The sequence below is a fragment of the Desmodus rotundus genome, chromosome 7, assembly GCF_022682495.2.
Source record: "Desmodus rotundus isolate HL8 chromosome 7, HLdesRot8A.1, whole genome shotgun sequence".
NCBI classification, from domain to species: domain Eukaryota; kingdom Metazoa; phylum Chordata; class Mammalia; order Chiroptera; family Phyllostomidae; genus Desmodus; species Desmodus rotundus.
The window spans coordinates 14501770-14526844 of NC_071393.1; the positions used below are offsets into that span (position 1 = coordinate 14501770).

The 25075-nt window shown below is 44.5% G+C and overlaps 1 protein-coding gene across 1 annotated transcript in view; it reads right to left on the minus strand.

The window, feature by feature from the left end:
* Positions 1–25075, minus strand: part of SFI1 (SFI1 centrin binding protein) — a 48633-nt gene that overhangs the window by 13877 nt on the left and 9681 nt on the right. Inside the window, 11 exon segments of the mRNA XM_053928499.2 lie at positions 468–598; positions 1668–1734; positions 2763–2860; positions 4538–4630; positions 5587–5657; positions 7496–7657; positions 8974–9130; positions 15874–15976; positions 18444–18561; positions 20958–21052; positions 22229–22339. Of these exon segments, the coding sequence (XP_053784474.1) occupies positions 468–598; positions 1668–1734; positions 2763–2860; positions 4538–4630; positions 5587–5657; positions 7496–7657; positions 8974–9130; positions 15874–15976; positions 18444–18561; positions 20958–21052; positions 22229–22339 (1206 nt within the window).

Sequence of the window (25075 nt, forward strand, 5' to 3'; positions counted from 1 at the left end):
ACGGAGTTAGCGATTAATCATTCCATTACTTTCCACGTCCATCTGTGCCCCACTGGCAGCTAGAAAGATGTTACTCTGCTCTTTGTCCTAATTTCGCGACTTCAAACAACCAGGTCTAGCAGAACAGGAACAAAACGTTTCACGGAAATCACACTCAAGAATGCCTGCCAGAGCAATTCGAGGTCCGACCACACTGACCCAGAGAGCTAATGGGCAGCTTTAATGGAGCTCACTGTGGCTTAAAATGACGGAAGGGGCATAAAACCCAGGCTGTTTTGAAAGCATTCGCAATAAAAATGGACAAAAGTTTTCCCGGGGGACAATGCTGGCTGTATTCCTGCTAGACGGAATCAATGCAGGCGCATTATAGAAAAACCAGGGGAAACCTGGGCCTACTGGCCTGGAGGCTGGAAGGCAAAGCCAATGGCTGTGTGGGTGGCAAAATTAGACCCCGGACGCCTGCACACCTGTGAAAGCGCGCTGCTCTTGCGTTAAGGACACTTTCTTGCTGGTGCCACCGCCAGAGTCTTCTCCAGGCCTGGAAGGCCGCAGGCAGGGCTCTCTGCTGGAAGTGACTGTCTGCTCGGGCCTGTAACAGCTAAGGTAAAACAATCAACGACCATTGTTTGTACTTCACATTAAAAAAGAAAACAACCTTTCCGGGTCCCACTCTTGAAGGGGGTTTGCTTCCTACACAAAATTGAGGAAAAATTTAAATCATTTTTAATCTCTGCTAACATGATAGGGGAAAACTGTTCACTTTAATTAAAAGTGGGTTAAGCATCTCTTTGTATATTTATATGTATATACGTATATTTATATTTATCTAAATTTTTTCCCTATGGCCCAAGTGGTTCATACCCATTGAGAGGGCACAAAAAAAATAACGGAGACAGGTTTGGTCAGTGTCCCCCGGTGAACGGCCAGGCGGGGCCAGACAGGCACACCCAGTGCCACTTCCCACTGCGATGCCCATGCGGACATCTCCAGTCCCCTGAGCCCGAATGTGGCCTCGAAATCCTTCTCGGTTCGGCGCTCCAGACAGCCACCCACCATTGGAGCCGGCCTGCAAGATCCCTGGGACTAAATCACAAGCCCTGCGAGGGCAGCTCGGCCTGCTTTGTATCTCGGCTGTACCCTCAGTGCGTAGCGCAGTGTCTGAGGCGCAGCAGCTGCTCAACAAGTCCTTCTTCAATGGAACTGAATCCGTCTTCCTCACTCTGCCTTCACTAATCCATAAGCCTGACCCCCCAACCCCTCCCGGCCACTGTGGGTACCCGTGTCTCACACTGTTTAGCACAGGGAAGTGGCACTTAGGTTCTGCACTTTTCCCAATATCTTTTGAAGGTCCCACTGGGTGATGGGTAGCTAACTAATATAATGAAGGAATTTGAGTAACGATGTATATGGAATGAATGGCCATTGAGAGCTTCTCGTTTTCAGAGAACGCCCGCATTTCCAAAGTGGATGAAGGAGGGGGAATTATGCAGACTTTCTGACATCACTAGAGAGGACTGGGGGAAATATCTTTCCGTTTTTACAGCACCCTCTCTTCCAAATCTGAACACCAAGACCTCTTGGCATAGGCCTTTTCCAAGAATTTTTCCATAGCAAATGAATCCAAGAACGTAAGCCAGCAGAGGTATCTGATAAGAAGTACTCCATACCTGCTTGTATCGCCTCTTCTGAGTATGTTGTAACCACCACCTGATACACTTGCGCAGCAATGTCATTCTGAAATAAAACACAGAACGCCAAGGTGCTGCGCATCCCACTTCCAGGTCGGTTTTTAAATTTATATTTTGTTTTTGAGGCAGGTAAATCAAGATGTAACTAAACTTGAGTATTAAAGACAACCCTGATTCTGGACTGTGGCTGGCCCAAAAATGTGAACAACCTTCTTGTAAACCTGACTACACCGCCAAGTACAGCATCTCTGGAACGAAGGGAATAGCATGACCCCCCCCCCCACCCCAATGCCCTTCTTGTCTTGTAGCTGAGCTCTGGGGCTTGTTAATGACCACCGTGCTCCCTTCACACAGTGATTTTCACAATGAGAACCACATTCAGTTTTGTAAACCAGGGCTCAGAATACTAATACACCCTGATAACTCCAAACTGAGTCAGTTAAACACTGGGATTCTCACTGACGTATTAAAAAATGTTCCAAAATTAAACTTATATAACTATGCAAATTAAGTGCATTAAACTGGCTTTTTTTAGGTGGCGGGGTACAGTGAATAGGGGTTACCTCTGAAGAGTAAGACTAAGGGGTTGGAGGAAGGGACCCAGGTAGCTTCTATTTAACTCTCTACCTTCCTTCCTATACACTGAGTTTTTCTCATGGACATGGGGTGCATTCATATATTTTTTTTAACTCAACGATTAACTCTAAAAAATTGAGGACGCTCTCTGCACCGTTCAAGACCAGCCGCAAATATCCACCTGACCTGAGCCTTCTCTCGAACAGTGTTAATGCGTGAATTCTGTGACGTGAATGTTACTAAAGCTGGAAGGACTGAGGCGGTGAGCACACACTTCAAACTATGGTGGCCAGGAACCAGTACCAATATCCTCATTCTGCCTTTCCTCTGATCAGCCAAAAGGGAAACACAAGCTTAGGAACAAGTGGTGTATAGCAGGGCCTTTCTGAGCCTGCTGCCGTGACACATGGAAGGGGACGTGGTCACTCCCAGAGAACAGTGAGTCAGTCACAACAGGTCCCTGGGGAGCCCACGGGGAAGGCCCGAGTCCCTCCCTACCTGTAGTGGTCCCAGGCAGCACGCAGTAAGGGAAGCTGCTTTCTTTCCTCTCTCTGCTCAACCTTAGACTGCCAGAGGCTCCAGAACCTGCGCAGCAGCTGAAACAAAACAGAAAGAAAATGGAAAGTTATTAAGGCAAACTGATCTCTCTTAACCTATTAGTTAGGAAATCCCTACATCAAAAAGATTGTAAGGTCCCCCAAAGCAGGAATTACCTCAGTTTGGAGCACCCAACATGGAACAGGCTTGCAGAATGATTATGGAGAAGCTATGTGGAGCTATTCTGGGTCAACTCGAAAAAGCAAAATGATGGCTCTTGCAGTCTATGGAAATGAGAAGCTATTTCTTCTCATATGGGCCTGGTGGGAGACAGTGCCATTGCAGAAACTGAAAGCGATCCCATCACATAGTGCTGCCTGGGGAGCAGTCCTGCCAGAAACTGTGTAACTTCAATCTAATCCAGCCCTTGGATCTAACTGCCAGTTACAGCAGTTACATGGAACAAAGGAAAACCGAATGACATCAAAAGGAAACAAACAGATACATTTAGAATATAGAAAACTGTACAAAATAACCGGCCTTCCTTTTCAAAAAGTCAATGTCATAAAAGAATGAAAAGTGTGCCCTGAGCTAAGTGAAGTAAGCCAGTCACAAAAGGGCCGGTGCTGCAAACGTAAGGCACCTGGAGAAGTCAACTCACAGACACCAGGAGGAGAGTGGCGGCTGCCAGGGGCTCGGGGAGGAGAAAGGGAGTTACCGTTTAGTGGCACAGGGTTCCAGTTTTGCAAAGAGGAAAAGGTCCCGGAGAGGGACGGTGGTGATGGGTGTGCATCAGCGTGAATGTGCTTAATGACACTCAACTGCACACTTAAGGATGGCTAAGATGGTAAGTCTTATTATGCGCGTTTGACCACAGTTTAAAAAATAGATAAACACGTTACACAGAAGAAGTGGGGGAGAAAGGGGAGGTCGTTATTAAGAGCCCCAAGAGACAACCAAATGTAGTGAATGATCAGTCCTTAGTTGGAAAAAGTAAGAACAGCTATAAGGACACTTTGAAGGAAACTTGAATACGGGCTGGGCACCGAATGAGAGGGGAATGCTGTTCGCTTTGCTAGGGACCGTAATGCTAACGGGCTACGTAAGAAAAGGTCCTTTTTGGGCGATGCACGCTGAAGTGTTGAGATGCAAAGTGTCATGATGTCTGCTATTTGCTTTGAAATGATTCAGAAAAAAAGGAGGCAAATATAGCAAATATTACCTATTGTTGAATTTAGATAGTGAGTCTTATATATAGCTGCTTATTCTTACACTAGTGCTCATGTTTTTCTATACATTTAAACGTTTTGATAATTAACAACAAAACAAGTGAACACCATCCCTGTACACCCAGAAACACAATCTACACGAAGAGACAGAAGGCCTGTTGCCCTCAGGGAAACCAGCCCCTGCAGGGAACAGACTGACAGCGCAGACGCCACCACAGACACCACTGAAGCCTCCTGGGGGGCAGGCTCAGACCCATTCCCCAGGTCAGGGTCACAATCCACAGACCCTGACGTCTGATTCAAATACCAATTTCCTTAGCAAAAAGATAAAAAACGGGATTAAACAGGGCAGTGACAAAGGTTTCTATACTGGCTGGTGTGGACTATGAAAGAAAATGGACCCCACAGTTTCAGAGTCCGCAGGTCAGGGGGCAAATCTGTTAGCACAAAGGGTGAACAAAGAGTGGCCATCAGGAGCAGTCCCTTGATACAGAAGGAGACCCTCACCATGACGTCATGTTGCTGGTGAGCGAGATTCCTTCTTATTCGCTGGAGGTGGGCACAGGTCACACTCTCTTTTAGGGCTCTAAAGCAAATGAGCTGTGAAAAGAAGAAAGGACACAACCGGTCACAGATCAAAACTGTCTGTAAAAATAAGAGCAGTGACAAGCAGCTCTGTCACAGCTGGTCACAGCTGTTCCCCTGTCCCTGAGAGTGTCTCTGCTCTGAGTCTCAGCAGGAGCCTGATGCACGCCAGGCCGCATAGGCGGCACTTCATAAACAGCGGCCGACTCACTCCCTGCTGTCCGTGGTAACGCACAGGAACAAACACACCCTGACCTCCGACCCGGGCAGATCCCCCTGACCCAGATGGGAACACTACACACGAAGGTCGAAAACATCAACTTAGCCCCTCACAAAGGAGGCAGACTTTTAGCCTATGATGGTTTTCTTTTTTTAACCATGTGGGTCAATGTGTACACTTGCACAATTATACGTGCAGTTTTGCAAGGGTAGGATAGCAGGAAGAGAAGGAATCCGTGGTGAGTAGGGGGTTGAGGCAGAAGCAGGACACGCGGGCCTGGCTCCAGCCCCGTCCGTGCCTCACACGTGGCCAAGCAAAGCCCATTCCCCCACGGCCCGGGCTTCAGTTTGCCGAGACAGACGTGAAGCGATCAGGGGTTCTCACACTGTGCTCTGGGGACCTCCACAGGACACGAAAAGCATTGGCAAGGGCTGGGGAGAGAACAGGTACTACTCCCCAGACCTCACTTCGCCCTCCATACAGCTGCTCTGGTCAATTTCACAGACGAGGCTTCCACCATCAAAACGGGGGCCCAGCACCTAAAAATCCCCAGGCCTAGATCATCTCTAAGATTCCTTTATAGCTCCAACCTCCTCTGACCCCACACCATTACCATCTCTGATCCAAAATGACAACAGGCACACCCACGATAAAGCAGAGCTTCGTGACCGAAGCTCGCCACAGCACCAGGGGCACTGAGGCGGGGCCAGAACCCCAAGAGGGGGTGCCTGAGCAGGGCTGACACGCTTACCAGCAAGCGGTGCCTGCGGTGCTCCTCGGCCGCCTTCCACTGGGCAGCTGCTTGTGCACACAGCAGCACATCTGCAGGGGTTAAGGCCTCTGGTCTCAACGCGGTTCCCACCCCCACACGGTACAATCCTAGTCATCCCCCTGAAGGGTTCTGGCTGCAGGGGAGCACTGGATATGCAGAGGGGCTGCTGTCCCCCCCGCCACCACCCCCCCCCGCCGTCTCCTCCTGATGACCCAAGGACGAGTGCGCAAAGGGGTACCATGTGAGTTACTTCTCGCACGGCTGGCCTCGCCTTTCCTCTGATGCCCGTTTCATGAGAGGCAAAGCCTAGCTGAGAGAAACTGCCAACGACTGCAGTAAGCATTTCCAAATCACCGTATCTCGCGCAGAACTTCTCTCCCGCGTTCTCTGTTCTGGCATCACAATCCAGTCAGATTTCAGCTAAAAACCTTGGAGTTATTTTCAAAGCTTTTCTCCTCCCACTCCTGCCATCTACTCAGTCGCCAAGTCCATCTGCTCTCCCCCTAAATCTCTCCTGTTCTTCTGTCTCTGCCCCCAACACCCTGCAGTTCGCTGGACTTGTTCCTCGTACAGACTGGTGAGAGAGCCACCTCATATACCTGGTGTCCCTGTGCTAGCTTCGCTCCTCCGATCCAGATTGACCCTCCCAAAGTATAAACCTGCTGAGCCACTTCTCAAATAATTCCAGAGGATCCCCAGTGCTGCCAAGAGAAAGCCCGAATTCCTGAGCACTGCCCACGAGGGTCCCCAGTCAGCATCCAGCTGCACTACCCTGCTGCCAGCCACCCCCCAAAGCTCACCATGGACCCCCGTCACCAACCTTGAATGCTCCCCCTCATCTACGCCTGTGTAAGTGCCACTCCTCCCCCCGGAAACACCTCCCCAACTTCTCTGCTGGGCGAAGTCGTCATCCTCTAGGACTTCAGTTCGGCTCAAACATCTCTTTGGCTGAGTCACCCCAGCAGCTCTCGCAGGACTTGACATAAACCTTTATCATCGCACTTCTCCCGTCAGCCGTACTGTAAAGATTCATTTTCATGTCCGTTTCCCCCACTAGACAATGAGCCACTGTTAGCCTTCGAGTTTCCCCCTATTCCAGAACTTAGGCAGGAGTTCAGAACAAAGCAAGAGTTTGATAAACCACCGAGTGTGTGGCTGCACATCCCGGGCGGTCTAAACCCTCACACCTGGGCATGCACTGTGGCAGGCGCGGTGTGCACTGGACTCAAAGGCCAGGGCTTAAAAACTCCTGGCTCTGCCAACGTCTTGCTGTGAGTTCGAAAATTACTTCGCTCCCGAATCTGAACCTGTTTCCTCATCTGTAAGGTGAATGCAGTGACGCCCCTCCACGGGGCTGCTGTGAAGAATAAGAGCAGAACGCCTGCGCGCAGTAAAAGCTCACTAAATGGAAGCTATGATCAGAATGATAGATCCGCCAAGGACAGAGGGCTTTCTAAAACAGAAATGAAATAAAACAAGTTTCTGAGACAGAAATGGCTATGCCTGTTTCCACCACCCAGTGGGGAGAAAGGCTACGAGATTTTAACATCAAATTCAGGATAGGAGGATCACCTCCGAGGAGGAGGAGGAAAGGGAAGCAATCAGAGAGGAGCAGGCGAGTGCCGGCAATGTTCTCCTTTTTAAGTTGACTGGTGGGTACACAGCTGTTCATTCAATTATTATTCTTTAAACTGTAAATATGCTATACGTACTGTTTTGTGTGAATATTCCCAATCAAAAAATCTCAAAAGAAATCAAGAGAGATCAGCACTATTAAACTGTTCAATAATTGTTTCCTATGTAGCTCCTGATTCTTGTTTTATAGGATGCCAAGCTCACGCTGTCCTAGCTGAGGGGGTAGACAGGGCTGGGAGGCTGAAAAGGATACAGTGTTTCCAGTGAGTGAAGGCCCGACGCAGCACCATCCTTGTGGCCAGCGCCTCCACCCGTGTGTGGTGAGCATGCAAACTCTCCCTCCGCTGCCACGCCCACTGCCAATCACAGAAGTGTATCTGAAGAACAGTGACTTGGTGGAATCGCTCAGCCAGCTCTGCAGCAGAGAAAATAAAGTTCTAACACCCCTCATTGAGCAATGGACTGGAAGCATCTTTAAGACAAGGTGAACCCCACTACTGGCAGACAGCAGAGATTCAAGGCGGCTCTCACAAAGAACCCTAGAATAAATGTTTTCTAAACATGGGAAGGTTATTAGGAATCCCTTAGCTACATCTCTTCTTTCCAAGAGAAAAGGTCTGTAATTTTAGGGAAGAGGATGCTATAAAATCAAAGAGCTGAGGCTCATAGTTACTACTGATGAGTAAGAACAGCAACTTGCTGCTTTCAAAGGTTCCGTTTTGTTTTTGACTCTTTGCTGAGGTCTCCCAGATAGGACTTTAGGGACTGAGTCAATGACACACGGTTCCGACAACAGGCTGGCAAAGGCTTTTTTGAGCTTTGAGTCAGGCTGATGCAGGCTGCCAGCTTCGTCTCCTTTTAACACTAATTAGCTAATGGCCCGGTGAGCTGAAGTGCAGGAAATGAAAGGGGTCGGTCCTGAAATTCAAATGCAGTCACTGGCGGAACATTAGTCTGCAGCTCATCATTCCCAACAGCTTAGTGGCTTCCCGTTCGGGCTCGGGCAACCAGGCACTGGTCTCCTGTCACTAGTCTCAAATGGACACATTCAAACGCTCCCAGGAGACAGCTTTGGCAGCCTAGACATTTCTGCAGAGAGTGCTCCGTAAAAGCCGGACAGCCCAACCCAGCATCTAGCGCAGAGACTGAGTCACTTCTGCATGGGCCAAAGAAACAAAAGTACAGACAGTGCTGGTGATCGTGACCTACATAGTATCACTTCGGAACTCTCATTGGGAAATAAACCTTTTGAAGAGTGTTTTAAAAAACTCAACATCATAAATCACACACATTCACATAACGGGACAAACAGAAACCATCCAAATATCTGTCAACAGAAGAATGGCTGAGTAGATTAAGGTAAGACATCCTATTAAATATAACCATCAAAAAAATAACATTAATGAAGAATACTTAGAGACATAGGAAAGTGCTGGTTAGTTGTAAGGAAAAAAGCAACACACAAAATTGCATACATCATATTAATCATAGTAACACGGTAGTTATAGCATAATTAAAACCCCACTGAATAAAATATATTCATAGAAGAAAAGGCCAGAAGAAAATAAATGTGAATTAAGGGTGATGGATTTTCCTCCTCAATCTCCTTTTACCAAAATTTGTGGCATAATATCATTATATCTCTCCTTAATAAATTAGCACCACTGGCAGAAGGAGAGTGGAAATTGTGACCCAACCCTCTGTCTCCTGAGCCGGGGACTTCCTGCTCACCTTTCTGCTGTCTCTTTACCCTCCGGACCTGCAGGAATTCAAGCCAGGCCTTCAGGGATCTCAACTTTTGCCACCGCTGATGGTGCTTCACTGCAGAGGCCACTTTCTGTCTCTCCCTCTGGACATGCAGGAGCTGTTCCTGCCACCGCGACCAAGCCTGAAGGACACAGAAAAGACAACACTCAAAGGGGAGGCAGGAAAGCAAAGGTGAAGTACAGGTGAGGGAAACAGAAACACACACACACACACACTCATACACACACACACACTGACTGGAAAGGTGAAAATTAGACTCAAGGAAGCGGCATGATAAGCTGTGGGAATATGGGGTGAAAGGATATTTAAGAAGGGCATCCTACTTCCAGAAAGTGAGTTTTTTCCCTGGATTAAGAACAAAAACAAAGAGGAATAACAAAATCAGAGAGCAGCCCTGAACAGGTAGCTCAGTTCGTTGGCGCATCGTTCCAACTCCCCAACGTTGGGGGTTTGGTCCCTGGTCAGGCACATGCCAGAGGACCGGTGAGTAAAAACTCATCAACAAATTGATGTTTCTCTCTCTCTCTCTCTCAAATCAGTAAATAAATTTTTAAAATTAAAAAAAAACAATGAGCAGACAAGAAGCAGGGACAATCCAAGAGGTGATACAATTAATTCAGATCGGGCATAGGTGAGAGCCTGCCTTTCTTTCCAAAGTGAGAGGAAGCCTATTCTCGAGAGGCCCTTCCTCAGACACATTAGTTTCCTGGAAGTGTATCTGCAGAAGCTGAAGTCTACAAAACGGTTCCCTAAAGAACGTCCGTAAATGCACACACTTGAGAAAATCTTCCTGTCCTCAGCGACGCGCAGGCCCTAGTTTGAAGAGGGCCGTCTCAGAGGACGGCTTCCCACCTTCTTAAACCTGTCACACCTCTTCGCCTTTCTTCCCTCTCAGCTGAATACCATGCTTCCTATCTCACCACGAAAATAAAAGCAATCAAAAAAGAATTTTCTCAAGCTCCCTCCACTCTATCTACCCACCTGCCCATAGGCTTTGCCTTCCATCCTGTTACTCGGGGTAAACTGTCTGTGCCCCCATCAAAGGTCACCCCTCCCACTAAGGATACATCCCATCTTCTCTCATCTTCTTAAGTTTGTTGCTCTGGCGATTGCCCCCACTTCTGCATTATCTGCTTCCACTCTCTACTAGATTTTTAAAATCAGCACATGAGTGTGCCGTTCTGTCTCCCATCCTAAAAAATATATATGTCCCTTCTCAGATATGACAGCTGGAAGCAATGGGTAACCTGTCATTGGACTTGGACCTGACACTAAAATAGCAATACTATACAGTTTGCATATAAACTGTATTTTAGATGTTATCATACTGATACTAAATTTCTTGGATATAATGATATTATAGTTAAGTAGGAAAATATCCTTACTTTTAGGAGATGTAAACTAAAGTATTTAGTTAAGTTTTATGTCTGCAACTTTCAAGTGGCTCCGAAAATATATTGATATACTTAGGGAAAGCAAATGTGGCGAGATGTAAACGATGGTTACACTAGGAAACTGTATACAGTATCCATCTTTCCTGTGACTTGGTATTTGTCAAAAATAAAAAGTGGTGGGTGGAGGAGATTACTGTCACAAAAATGCTCCTTCAAAGGAATCAATCAGTTAATTCTCAAACCAACCAACACACACCAGCCACACTTTGCCACACTTTGCCAGCCAGCTAACACTCGATTTCTTTCCCTTCCCTTCCAAACTCCTCAAAAGAGCTGTCTGTTGGTAATTTCTTTTCTCCCAGGCAGGCTTCCTTGAACCTCTCCCCAGGTGGCTCACTGAAACTGCTCTTATCAAGCACATCAGTGATCTCTAAATTTCTCAATCCAAAGATCAAATATCAATCCTCACCCTCCCTGAAAGGCCAGAAGCATCTGACACAGCCGATATCACACCTCCCTTCACCTGGCTTCCAGGACATGACGGTTCTCTCTCTGCTCAAGTTGCTGATCCCCGTCTCACAGGCTCAGTCCTGGAGCCTCTCCACTAGCTACTCACTCCTTTCGTGCCTTCGCCCAGTCTCTCGCAGCTTCAATTACCATTTGCATGCCCAGGACTCCCAAATTTACACCTCAGGTCTGGACCTGTCCTCAATACTCCACACATATATCTACCCGCCTTCTTGACATCTCCTTCTGGATATGCAAAGCCTATCAGGCTGGAAACATGGAGCTAAAAATGTAGCTCTTCCTAATGCTTCCCCACGAGCCTGCTTCTCCCTCCATCTGCCCCATTTCAGTGAATGGCAACCCCACTGTTTAGTTTCTTAGGTCAAAAACCTGGGAGTCATCTGAGATTCTCTCCCTGAAACTTCCCATCTTATCTATCCATTAGCGAATCCTGAGGGCAATGCCTTCAAAACACGCCCGGAATCCAATGCCACCTTGCTATCATCCTTGCCCACAGTCTCATGCGGAATTTGATAGATAATAGCTTCTTCGCTATTGTCCCTGCTTTTATGCGTGATCTTCTATGGTCTATTTTCATTTTTTTCAAAAATATACAAAACTTTTAGTATATTTTATTGATTATGTTATTCAGTTGTCCCACTTTTTCCCACTTTGCCCCCTCTGCCCAGTACCCCCATTCCCTCCTGCAATCCCTCCCCTTAGTTCACGTCCATGGGTCGTGCATATAAAGGTCTTTGGCTTCTCCATTTCCTGTTCTATTCTTCATACCCCCCTTTCTATTTTGTACCTACCAATTATGCTTCTTAATCCCTGCACCCTTTCCCCAGTCTCCCCCCACTCCCTCCCTGCCGATAACCCTCCAAATGATCTCATACCTATGATTCTGTTCCTATTCTAGTTGTTTGCTCAGGTTTTTTGTTTTTAAGATTTAATGGTTGATAGCTGTGAATTTGTTGCCTTTTTAATGTTCATAGTTTTGATCTTATTCTTTTCTTAAATAAGTCCCGTTAACATTTCCGGTGATAATGGCTTGGTGATGATGAATTCCTTTAGTTTTACCTTGTCTGGGAAGCACTTTATCTGCCCTTCCATCCTAAATGGTAGCTTTCCTGGATAGAGTAATCTAGGTTGTAGGTCCTTGCTTTTCATCATTTTGAATACTTCTTGCCAGTCCCTTCTAGCCTGCAAAGTTTCTTTTGAGAAAACAGCTGATAGTCTTATGGGAACTCCTATGTAGGTAACTCTCTGCTTTTCTCTTGCTCTTTTTACGATTCTCTCTTTATCTTTTACCTTTGCCATTTTAATTATGATGTGTCTTGGCGTGGCCCTCTTTGGGTCTAACTTGTTTAGGACTCTGTGCTTCCTGGACTTGTATGCGTATTTCCTTTGCCAAATCAGGGAAATTTTCTTTCATTATTTTTTCAAATAAGTTTTCAATTTCTTGCTCTTCCTCTTCTCCTTCTGGCATCCCTATGATTTGGATGTTGGCAATTGTGGAGATGTCCCAGACTCTTCTCATATGCTATCCTTGTTTTTTTGAATTCTTGTTTCTTCTTTCTGTTCTGGTTGAATATTTATTTCTTCCTTATGTTCCAAATCGTTGATTTGAATCCTGGCTTCCTTCCCTTCACTGTTGGTTCCCTGTAGATTTTTCCTTATTTCATTTAGTGTAACCTTCATTTCTTCCTCTGTGTTTACCCTATAAAATGTTATAAAGATTTGGCTGTCTCCTCAAGGTGCCTTAAACTCATTCCTCCAATCCCTGAACTTCCCGTGAACTGATAACTGGAGTCATGTTCAAATTTTTAGACAACAGTTCTCGAGTGGTGCTCGGCATTTCCCATTACGCTGCATGGTGAGGCACGCCATGGCAGGTTGCTATAGTTTTATCAGTGCCAAGACGGCTCAGTGGCTTCAGATGGTACCTCTGATCCATCCATTATATTTCCCCATCGCCTTTTCACCTGGTGCTGGCTGCCTACACCCATTTTCTCATTAGGAGTGGCAAACAGTGATTTTGTATCTCCAGTGCTCCTGCATTTATTAACTGCAAATCTATAAAGAAGGCTAGTCTCTCATTAACCTTGTGGTTTCTCAGAGATTAGTTTGTACAGGAAAGGCAGGCCAAATGCTTCATGTTTACCTTCATTAATTTTCAAGGCATCGAGCTAACGCTCTAACCTAAATTGTGACCAATGAGTTCCTTTTTACTTCTCGTTATGAATGCATGACTTTTATAAATTTGATATGTTTTTCAACCCACTGTAGCCATTATTCTTTTTGATGCTCACATTGTTCTAGCTTAAGCCTACGGGAGCCCTGACACAACCCTATCAACCCGCGTTCATTTCCTCCCTTGGCAGCACACTGTCCCCTAACCAGTGATTTTCAACCCGTGTGCTGTAAGAATTTTTAAACCATGCAGCACCTGCCTATTCAGTCAGGGGCACTGACCTCTCTTCCCTTAGACTGTCAAATAAAAAAGTGACAACATCCAGCACAGTGACAGCAGTCCAGTGTGAACGCCCTGTCCTGAACCATAAATATGTAAGGTCATAGAATAGAGCTGCATTTTATTGGTCACATCATGCAATAAGGTTCCATCTGATTGGTTAATTCTTGGTACGGAAATCTTTATATGCAAGTATAGGCGCCAGATTTTTTTTAAGAAGTCACTTTGGAGTAAAAAGAGTACGTAATGACTATTATCATACCTTTTGTAAAGCAATCAAATATTTTTGTCAGATTGGCAAAAAATGTATTTTTGGGGTGTGCCACAGAATTTTAGTAATTAATTTGTGTGCCATGAGATGAGAAAGGTTGAAAATCGGTACCCCAGTCTAATGATGTCTATTTCCAGCTGTAGACCTGGAATCAGCCATTTCTCAAAAAAAAAAAAAAAAAAAGTCCTCAGTTCCTTTCGGTGGAAAATAGCAGAGACCACAACTGGGGCTCTGCAGAAGCCAAACGCTGTGTTAATGCCACTGCTTCTAAGGCTTTTCAGTCAGAAGATTTTTAGAGTCAGAAGATTATTAGGTAAAAAAAAAGTCTTGAGTCCATACTGATACTTATATTTCCAGCTTCAGATTACAGGGCTTTTATTTAATTTTTTTGATTTAATACCTGTAATATTTTCTTCCATTCTGAAAGTCGTGATTCCTAATGACACTGCTATAGTTATTTGCTTTATCTTACAATGTAGCTGTAACTGTTTCGACATAATTCCAAGCCAGTTACTAACGTAAGACTACCGGGGACAGTTTTCCATTTCTTGGCAGTTTCCTGTGTCCTTAGACTACATCCTACTAGGGAGGAAGAGTCAAAATACTGTATTTTAGGGTTACTTGAAGTAATTATTTTCTCTGTGTAGTCATTGCTACAAACTTGATATGTTTGTTTCGGAGTGTTTTAAAATCCTAGGGATTTTTTTTCCTTTTATTTTTTTTAATTATATAAAATATCTACATGGTTCCAAAGTTTAAAATGTATAACAAAGTAAATGCACAAAAGTACTTTGTTCCAACATTGTTCCCTCCTTCCCTCTATGGGTAACCACTTTTTTGTTTTAGGTTTATCTTTCCATTATTTTTCTTGAAAGTATAAGCACACACACCCTCTAATATCTCTCCTTCCCTTTCTAACTCAAAAGGCAGCACAAAATGAACCAAAGGGATCCTTTTAAGAGGTAAGTGTGATCACATCGCTCTCCCCTGAAAGCCAATAGCTTCCCACCTCTCCTGGAATGAGAGCCCAGGCCTTTAATGGGCACAGCCTGCAAAGTCCTACAATCTGCCTCCCTGTCACCTCATGACCTGACTCCTACTCTCCCTCTAAATTGGGTTCTTGGACCCAATCCCAACAGGGTGTCCAAGAATTCAAATCAGTTCTGACACTATTTACCCAGAGATGGCCTCAGATTCTACAGGTTGAGTCCAGTCCTACAAGACTGCCTTGTCCCCTACCCTTATCCCACCCCCGCCCCCACAAACTTCCATGCCAGCGCCAAGCCCAGGCTCTTACCTGTGCTTCTACTGACTGGCCACATACAGGAGGTTCCAAAGACCCCCTCCAACTCAGAATGCCAACTGCAAGTCCTGGTTGGTACATACAGGCACTGACTAGCTCCAAATCAGAGGTTCCCACAACCCCCTCCTTAAATTCGATTAATTTGCTAGACCAACTCACAGAACTCAGAGAAACATGTTACTTAATAGAGCACTAGTTTATTATAAAAGGCTGTAACTCAGGAACAGCCACATGGAAGAAACGCATAGGGCAAGGTATGTGGGAAAGGGGCGGAGCTTCCTCTTCACACAAGCCACTCTTCCCACCTCTCCACACACTCACCAACCAAGAGGCTCTTCCAACCTCACCCTTTTGGGGTTTTACAGGGGCTTCATTATATAGTCATGATTGATTAAATCATTGGCCACTGGCGATTAATTCGACCTCCTGCACCTCTCCCCTCCCCAGAGGTCAGGGGTGGGGGGAAGGCGGAAAGTTCCAACCCTCTAATAACATGGTTGGTTCCACTGGCAGCCAGGCCGAATCCTTAGGTGCTTTCCAAGAGTTACTTCATTAGTGCTAATTGGCTGTTAGAAAAACAGTAAGGAGAAAATAAAAAATATACTGCTGTCTCTTTAACATATTTATAACTAATTCGTAAACCCCTTTCCAGTTCCGCAATTAGCAGACACGCTCTACAAACCACTGGTAATCACATCTAGCGTGATCCTAACAGCCACCTCTGTCTGTTGAAGAGCTCAGCCCTCCACTATGCTTCTGGCCCCGCCTCCTCCTCAGTCCCTGAGCTGTGGGGAGGGCCAAGCAGAGGCAGCAGCTGGACGACTGGCCACCTGCTGGGAAGTCACACCCCACCCCTTGTGGGTATGGGGCTTGACATCATGGACAAGACTCCAAAACCAGAGTCTGCTGGACTCACCTGCAGCTGGAGGCCCTGGGTCCTGTGCCTCACAGCGGAGGCATAGAGAGCATGTCCCACACGGACCTGCTCCAGTCGCCGCCTCCACTCGCTCCAACACGCCCTGTCAAAGAGCAAGTTGAAGATGAAACCAGTCAGAAGAAAAGTCACGCAGAAAAGAGGAGGGGAGTGAGGGTTGGGCCTTGGGCTCTCAGTTCAAGTCCCTGCCCCTCACGGTGCCATCTCTAGATGGGTGTGTTAGAGCCACTGCTGAGAAACTCAGTGGATCAACAGTCCCACAGCTGCCAGTTAAAGGCTGGAAACAGATGGTGCCTGAGTCCGACCCAGCCTTACACACTGCAGACATGCTCTGTATGGCCTATACAAATTTTTAAAATATATGATAAATTATTGCTAACATTTAAAAAAGTCAGGAGAGTTCACAGAACAATGTACCCCCAAAAAAGTAGCTTTTAGATTTCCAGTCTTGATGGATCCCTTCCCTTCCTACCATCCTGGCCAGGTTTCATCCAGTCTTAAGAGTCTTTCCTGCTTACTTTCTAATTTGATGTAAGGAAACAGTAATGAGGATATGAGTCGGCAACCTCTGCTTTACAGAAACAATTTGCCTGGTCACTCTAACCCACCAAAACCTCTTTTCTCCTATCCTTGGCGATGCTAGCTGCTCACTTCAAAATCTCAAGCTGTCTTGCATTATTAGTTATCTTTTTAAGCACTTAGGGAATTAGAAGTTCCCTGAATGCAGACCCAGCATACAACACTGTACCAGGAACGTTTTAGGCCCTCAGTAAATATACACTGAATAAACAGAATTATGTAAAATATCCCCAACAGACTCTAGTAAAATTGTATACTTATTCAGAATTTTTAAATGTTTGCAGAATAGATTTTAAATAACTTCATGTCCACTGATGTTCTGAAAACTATGCTAAATACTTTACAGGTATTATCTTATTTATTTCCCATGACAACCTTGAAAGATTCTTATCGGTGCGCCTATTTCACAGATGAAAAGTGAGACTTGGAGAGGTGAAATGACCCAATAATACATGTCGGAACAGGGATTTGAACCCAACCCAATCTAGGTGCAAAGCCTCTGCTCTTATCCGTACAAGGCCCAGCTCTTTCAGGCAGGAAGTAGGCTTTTAATATGCTGCATTCTGGACACCAAGGGCCAATAGAAACCCTGTACGATGGAATCAGCCCCATATAAAGTAGCACATCGTTACACACAACTGGCTTCCAAAGTGGACTAACTCATCTTCCTCCAATGTGTGCACTACGCTGATGAGTTGCTGTGCGAGAAAACAGTTGGAAGGATGGTCTTTGGCATCAGAAAAATCGTGTCAGTGAGCTCTATCTTTGCCAATTACAACTTACAAAGCCTGTCCAGAAAACGTCCAGCCATGGACTATGAAAAATAGAGACATTTATTGAAGAAGATATAAGAAACACAGTACATAGGACAATGATGCCTCAGTCCCCTTCAAAGTAGGCACTTTGGGACCTCACACAGTCCTCCCAATCTCCATCAGCTGCCCTGTTGTATTTTCCTGAATCTCACGTATGGTCTGAAATCGCTTCCCTTGCAAAGGGAAAAGCCAGAGGTCACAAGGCAACAAATCTGGGCTGTACAGGGGGGCTGAGTCACCTGGGTGATTTGATATTTTGCCAAAAAACTCTACATTAGTGGGTGTATTGTGGTGATGAAGCTGCCAATCACCAGTTGCCCATAGCTGCAGACTTCTGAATCATCTGAATAGTTTCCATGGAGGAATGTTCAAAGCTTAACGCAAAATATGATGCAGACTCATTGCTCTACTCGTTCATTTTGAGTGTGACAGCCTCATAGTACATATGCTCACTCAACAGTGTCTACCGCTCCCAATGACAAGTACAGTGAAGTCGTCATTGTTCACGCATGTGCATTCCAGTCCACTCGCCTTCGATGCCAGGTTACATCAACATCGCACTAACCATTCTCATTATATTAACAATGGTTGGACTTTTTCCGGACAGACCTTGTATATCTTAATCTGTACAATAAGAATACTTACTTTACAGTTTATGGCGAGGATTAAATGAAATGCGTTACATTAAAAAAATTAATATACCCACATACTTAACACAGGATTTACAACACAGTGAGTACTCAATTAGTGTTACCTACGATCATGTGAAAACCTGATCTTATAGTTGAACAAGTTGTCAATAAATATATATTAGGTATCAATTATGTTTGAAACTGTTTTAAGGTGGGGTTTTGTGATGCTTCCTTGCAGCATAAAGAAAGACCAAGACAGGCCCGGCTGGTGTAGCTCAGTGGATTGAGCGCAGGCCTGTGAACTATAGGGTCACCAGTTTGATTCCCGGTTGGGACACATGCCTGGGTCGCAGGCCAGGTCCCCAGTAGGGGCCGTGCGAGAGGCAACCACACATTGATGTTTCTCTCTCTTTCTCCCTCCCTCCCCCTCTCTCTAAAAATAAATAAATAAAATCTAAAAAAAAAAAAAAAGAAAGGCTGAGACAAAATGATAGTTGCTGAACTGTAGGTGTCTGAGCGCACTCACCACAAAATACTCTGCTGCCTAAACTCCAGGGCGGAGGTCTGCATCTGGCACTTGGTCCTTCGAAAAACAACGTAGATCAACCAGGACTTCCAGGCCTGTCGCATCTTTTGCTTTGCATCTAGATGCACCAAAGAGATTTTCAAAATGGGGTAGGGGGAGACTAATTATTCTGGGTTATGATAAAATCTCCTGGCACTCTGTACTTATCCCTCCTTTGAATAAATTTCGCCAGCCTTCAAGTGCCCCCTGCTGGAAAGTTGTGAACTCTACAAAATTGATAAAGATGCAAGTGCATGTGCAGAATGGCTGTACCAGTGCTAACACTTACAAAATATTTAAAGGAAAATCAATATACTGTACTGTTCAGAAATACTTCACTTTAAAAGCCCTTACTTTTTAAAAGATACATATGCAACATTTACAGATGAAATGATGTGAATAACGCAGGAGGCAGAGACGTGAGACTGGTATGAGTTGATAATTGTTGAAGTTGGGTGGGAGGTTCATTAGCCTATCTTTCAATTTCGTAGAGATTTAAATTTTTCCACAATATGAAGTTTAAAATATAAGAAGTTGTGCTATAAAACATGCTGTTTGAAACAATAATTACAAAGTAGCATAAGCAAGACCAAAAAAATACTTTCCGTATCTGCTTGGGAAACAGAATAGTGAAGACCAGTAATGATCCTGGAGAAAAGAGAATTTACTAGATACGGAGCGGCAAAGGTCAACAGGTTTCCCTTTGTGGTGAGATCCATTTTCATTATGAAGGTCATCAGTAATAAAGTAAATTTCTTCTTTTTAGTATACAGAGGACACAATGCAATTATATAAACCATTTTCAGAACATCCTTCAAAGTGGGGTCAGTAGGACTGGAGCCACACTTTATATCTCATAGTTGTTGACAAGGGGACTCAAATCATGAAGAAAAATTTAACGCGTGGCTTCCTCGAGTCCACCCCAGATCTCAGGCATCAACACACCCGAGGCCACGAGGACTGGTATGGTGCTATGGTTGAGAGTTTGGGCTTCCAAGATAAGACAAGCCACGTTTGAATACTGACCTTGTCATTTATTAGCTAAGTAACCTCGCACAAGTTCCTTATCTATAAAATGCTGGCTCCCTTACAGGTTATTTTGCAGAGTAAATTAGATTCTCTATGATAAGTGTCTCCAATACGTGCAAGCTGTTATTTTCTGAGCATGGAACCCAGGAATCCGCATTAATCGTCTCTACCAATCGTGTCAAGATTCTGATGACACTTTGAGAACTATTTCTCCCTAAGGCCTGATTGTACTTGCAGACTTTTTATTTACCAGTCAAGAGTAAATGGGTACTCCCTGAGGTCTGTGGAATGGCCTAAAACAATGTCATATGTCAGAAATAACTCTTTTTATCTTAAAAATCCAAGTGACTTTTCTTCAAACTCTGTAATATGGCGCTGGTTGGGCATCATCCTGCAAACCAAAAGATTGTCGGTTCAATTCCCAATCAGGGCACATGCCTAGGTTGCGGGTTGGATCCCTGGTTGGGGCATGTGCAGAAGGCAACCAATCAATATTTCTTTCTCACATCGATGTTTCTCTCTCTTTCTCCTTCCCTTCCCTCCTCCCTAAAATCAATAAGAATGTCCTCGGGTGAGGGTTAAAAAAAAAAATAAGCAAATTGAACCCTGCAATACATAAAGAGTGGTGTTAATTTGAGGAATGTATGGCTGGTTCAAAATTCAAAAGTCACTCTATAGAATTCAACATATTAACAAACTAAAAAAAACAAGGCCACATAATCATCTCAAAATAGAGAAAAATGATGACAAAATTCAACATCCACTAATGATAAAAATGCTCATAAAACTAGGAATATAAGAGAACTTCCTTAACTGGATAAAGGATATCTACAAATAACCTATAGTTAATGTCACACCTAATGGTTAAAAACCAAAGGCTTTTCCTCTAAAATCAGGAATGAGACGAGGATGCCCACTCTCACAACTCCTCTTCAATGTCGTACTGGAAGCCCTAGAAAATGCGATAAAAATATTTTGGAAAGGAAGGAATAAAGCCGTCTCTGTGTGCCGATGACTGTAGAGAAAATCCCATCCCATCTACATAGAAGACCCTAGAACTAATAAATGAATCTAGCACGGTTGCAGGATATACAAGATCCAGAAGTAAAACCGCAGAACTTTTAGGAGAAAATCTTTGCCACTTTGGGTTAAGTAGAGTTCTTACAAAAGCTATCAGAAACCCAACCCATAAAACGAACATTGATAAACTGGACTTTTTCTCTGTAAAAAATACTAAATAAGAGAATGAAAAGAAAACCACCAACTGGGAGAAAATATTCACAAACGGGGGAAGCGATGCACGGGAAGGGGCAGCAGGCGTACAGGTAATCACTGTACCTTCTCCTCGATCTTGCTGTGACTCTGAAACTGCCCCTGGAAACTAAAGTCTTCACAGAGAAAAGTCAATCTGGGGATTTCCTTTAGACGTGCGTTTCCATTTCTTACCGTGATCTTCGGCTCTGCTGTACTTGTCCTTCATGGCCCGCCGCTGATTCACGTAGGTCCTCCAGGTCTGGAATGCCAGACTGTACAAGTAATATCTGAGGAGCCAAAAAAGCGAATGGTATTTCTTTAACAAAACATTTCCTAATTTGTTATGTACCCAGTCCATACTCGGGAGAAATTACCATGAACATTTCTGATACAAAAAAAGTACCTACATCCTAAGCTAAAATTCCATCTCCTATAATCATGGGAAGGCCTACGGTCCTTGAGTGTTGTTCTCCACACCGCACAGAGCCACTGAAGAGAAAGGCCTTGACTTTTCTGAGACTAGCTGCACCTTCGGCACCCACAAAGCCGTAATGTTTGGAATGACAGTCGTAATTGACTTAATATCTACAGTATGTAAAACGTTACTCTTCTCCTTTGCACTAAAGCATGGTCAATGGCACTTTTTTTCTCTCTCTTTTCCTTCTCAATACATATACTAGGCACGTTCAAACTGTCAGTCCCTCCGTATTTTCGCCACCCCCATTTCCTAAGACTTAATGTCGTACTCTAGCAGATTAGAATTATTCAATGTACCTATTTTGTCTGAAATACATAAATCAAAACGGCTACATAATAAAGAAGTGATTATAATGAGAGTAAACACCATTTTAAACACACACAGCGTGTAAGATTTATTGGGTATATATTTTCTCCTATAATCGGTATAAATTAAAACAACTTACGTTAAAGAATAGAATATTCTCAGAATTAAAAACTAGACAGAAGTAAAACTCATGCCCTGGCTAGTGTGGCTCAGTGGATTGAGCATTGGCCTGTGGGCCAGTCAGGTCTGGGTTGCGGACCAGGTCCCCGGTTGGGAGCCTGGGGGCCTGCGAGAGTCATTCAATTAATGTTTCTCTCTCACATCAACGTTTCTCTTCCTCTCTTTCCCCCTCCTTTCCCCTCTCTCTAAAAATAGATAAGTAAAATGTAAAAAAAAAAAAAACCCAAAAATAAACGAAGAAGTGAAAGTGAAAAAGAAAACCCTACTCAAATCACTGGCGTGACCAACACCTAACGGCCCCTGGCATCCGATGAGTGTCTCTGCGTGTGCGCTCACACGCACACGTGTTGGGTTTAAGTTGGGGTTTTGATCGCGTTCCTCCAAGAGAATTTGAAGAACAACAGAAAGTGATTCAGAACTTTTCTCTCTGACCATAAACAGGCTAAGTAATGATTTGACGTGTCCCAGTAAACTTGGAGTGACATAAATGACGTCTGACCTGTAGTGACAGTCGGCTCGAACACAGAGTTTCCACTCTCGATGGCACACCCACCACTCTTCTCGCCACTCCGCAAAGGCCTTCCGTAGTGTTCTTTGCCTGCAGTGGGACCTAGGGCAAGGGAGAAACCAGAGATACGCGAGGGTATTGCAGCTGCTACCTCTGCCCACAGCACAGCTTCACACTGCCACTGCTTCCTCATGGTCGGGTGTGGCTCGCTATCTGATAACACCAAACTAAATTAAAAATAGATATATTTAACACCCTCAGATCAAAACCATAGAGTTACTTAAACTAGAAACGAGGCCTAAAATTTTATACTACAGATCCTACCAGTGAAAGATGTTAAAGTAAAATAAAATAAAAACATGGCTTTTCAAGCGCCGTGAGTTGAGAATTATTCTCCATTTTTTTCACCCACCAGGCTAAAAAAAATTTTGAATAGTAAAAAGTAGCAGCTCACTTCTCACACGGGTGAGTAACAGTTACAAAATAAGTCAATGCCTACTTAGGGGAACAGAAAGGGGGGGAACCAGGGACCAAGAACGAAAGCAGAAGAGCAGAGACGCTGCGCTAATGCTCACAAGGCGCTGCCAAGGCGACTCACACCCCGGACTCCAGTCCTAACAATCCCATGGGTTTCTGTTCACGCAGCTTACTACCGTGCCCTCCTCCTCACCCACTCCCAGTTTCAAAACCCGGCCTGCAAGGCACACACAGGGAGATTCACCTTGCTGCTAGTCATGACAATAAAAAGGAAATGCCACACATGTGCGTTAAAAGAGGGCAGGGCAAACTCAATCAACGCCATGTGGTCATTTTTTAAAGAAATGAAGTGAAACTAAGGATACTGATAATGGAGAGATACCAAAAAGAACGTTGTTAGATGAAAACAATAAAGTCACCTCACAGAATATATAATGCCATTTTTAAAAATTAACATTTTGGTATTTTTGGTACCCATATTTTTAAATTATTAACGTAATATACACCAAATGCATATATGTTTTAAAGTGCATGTGCACATATGCATGTTTATATATATATATACATGTGCATGTGTATACATATATACATGACTTTATTATATGTATAAAAAGCCTGGAAAGATCTCCGGAATACCAAACTATTACCAGGGGTTCTCTCTCAGGATGTGATTATAAGAGACTGGTATTTCCTACATTATACATTTCTGTAGTTAAAAAAAAGTTTAACAACAACTTTGTTCATAATTTTTAAATATTGTCATGGAAAAGAACTACTTCCATTTGCACATGTACTTTCTTCTACCATCTACTATTTACCTACTTCCTCCCCTTCCGAAAACCTCCCTGAAATAACAGCAAATACATTTCAAAAGGTGTAAGCCCACAAAGACAAAGAGACTAGGAGCAACGATGATAAGACAAGAGATGTCAACAAATTTTGGACAATGGAAAGCAGGCAAGGGAGTGGCGACTGAATCAACAGATCAGAGAAAGCAGAGAAAAAAGTATTCTGTGGTGGGGAAGTCAAGGAGCAACTGGCTGGTGGCACAAACTCCAGAAGTGGGTGGGAACGAGGGGCGTCAGGAAGGGGGAGCCTTGGGTGGAGATGAGACACAGCATCATTTGTAAGCCTATGTATAAGGAAGTTAGGCCCCTGCATCCTGTTACTTAGCCAAGCAGAGACTCAGGTTCAGCTCTGGAGAGGGTAGACCAGAGAGGCACTGGCTTCTAGAGTCCCAGGCAGAGCTCTGGAGAAGCCTGAAAACCAAGAGTCTACCTTCTGAACCGTGAGACCCGCATTTCCTCTCCTCTGCTGGCAGCCGAGCTTGAACTACCGCCACCCACCTCCACCCAACCCCAGGAAAAGATTGACGGACCCCTTTCCTCTGGGAAAACTGATCAACCGAAGGGAAAAGGCCTTCAGACACTCACATCAGGAGGTCCCCAAGTGAAGCTGTCTGCTCTCTGAAGTGAAAGCCCTGGCCGGTGACCCCGTTGGTTAGTGTCGTCCCTGATGTGCCAACGTTGAAAAAAGTCTGAAGTGAAGCCCTCAACGGACAAGTCCCAATGCACCCATATAAAAGCTTCTAAAGTCAGCGTTTTAGGGTCTAACAAAAATATGAACAGAGAATAAAAGGGTTTCTCAATGTTTGAGGGAAGGTTCCAACATGAGACAGTGCCCAGAAACACAGAAAAAGAGAGCTTCAAAGAAGCCGACAATATAAGCAGACAAAAATCTTAAAAACAAATAAATCACTAAATGAACCTCAAAAAATTGTAAGCCTCCAGGATGCTATTTTTTTAAACAAATAGGAACATTCAGAGAACACAAAAGATCTCTTGAATATTAAAAATATAATGACAGAAATGAAAACAAGATCCATAGACAGGTAAAAGGAAAGGCGATGGATGGGCCCTGGCCAGGTAGCTCGGCTGGTTGGAACGTTGTCCCAAAATGACGAGGTTGCAGATCCAGGTCAGGGCACACACAAGAATCAACCAATGAATGCATAAATGTGTGCAACAGCAAATCAATGTTTCTCTCTCTCTCTCTCCTTCCTCCCTTCTTCTCACTCAAAAATCAATAAATTTAAAAAATTATTTTTAATGAGTGCAAGTTGAAAACCACCACCCCGTCACACACTTCTAATCAATGGACACACAGTATCAGAACTCTAACTCTGTAGGTGGCTAAGAGGACAAATAATCTCACTCTCCCATTTTATACTTTGTGAAACTGAGGCCCAGAGCCATAACTTATCCCTGGTTCAAAGGATTAGATAAGGTCGGGGTTACCACCAAGACCCAGGTCTCCTAAAGTCCAGTCCAGTATTCCTTCCCCCATACCCAGCCCCCACAA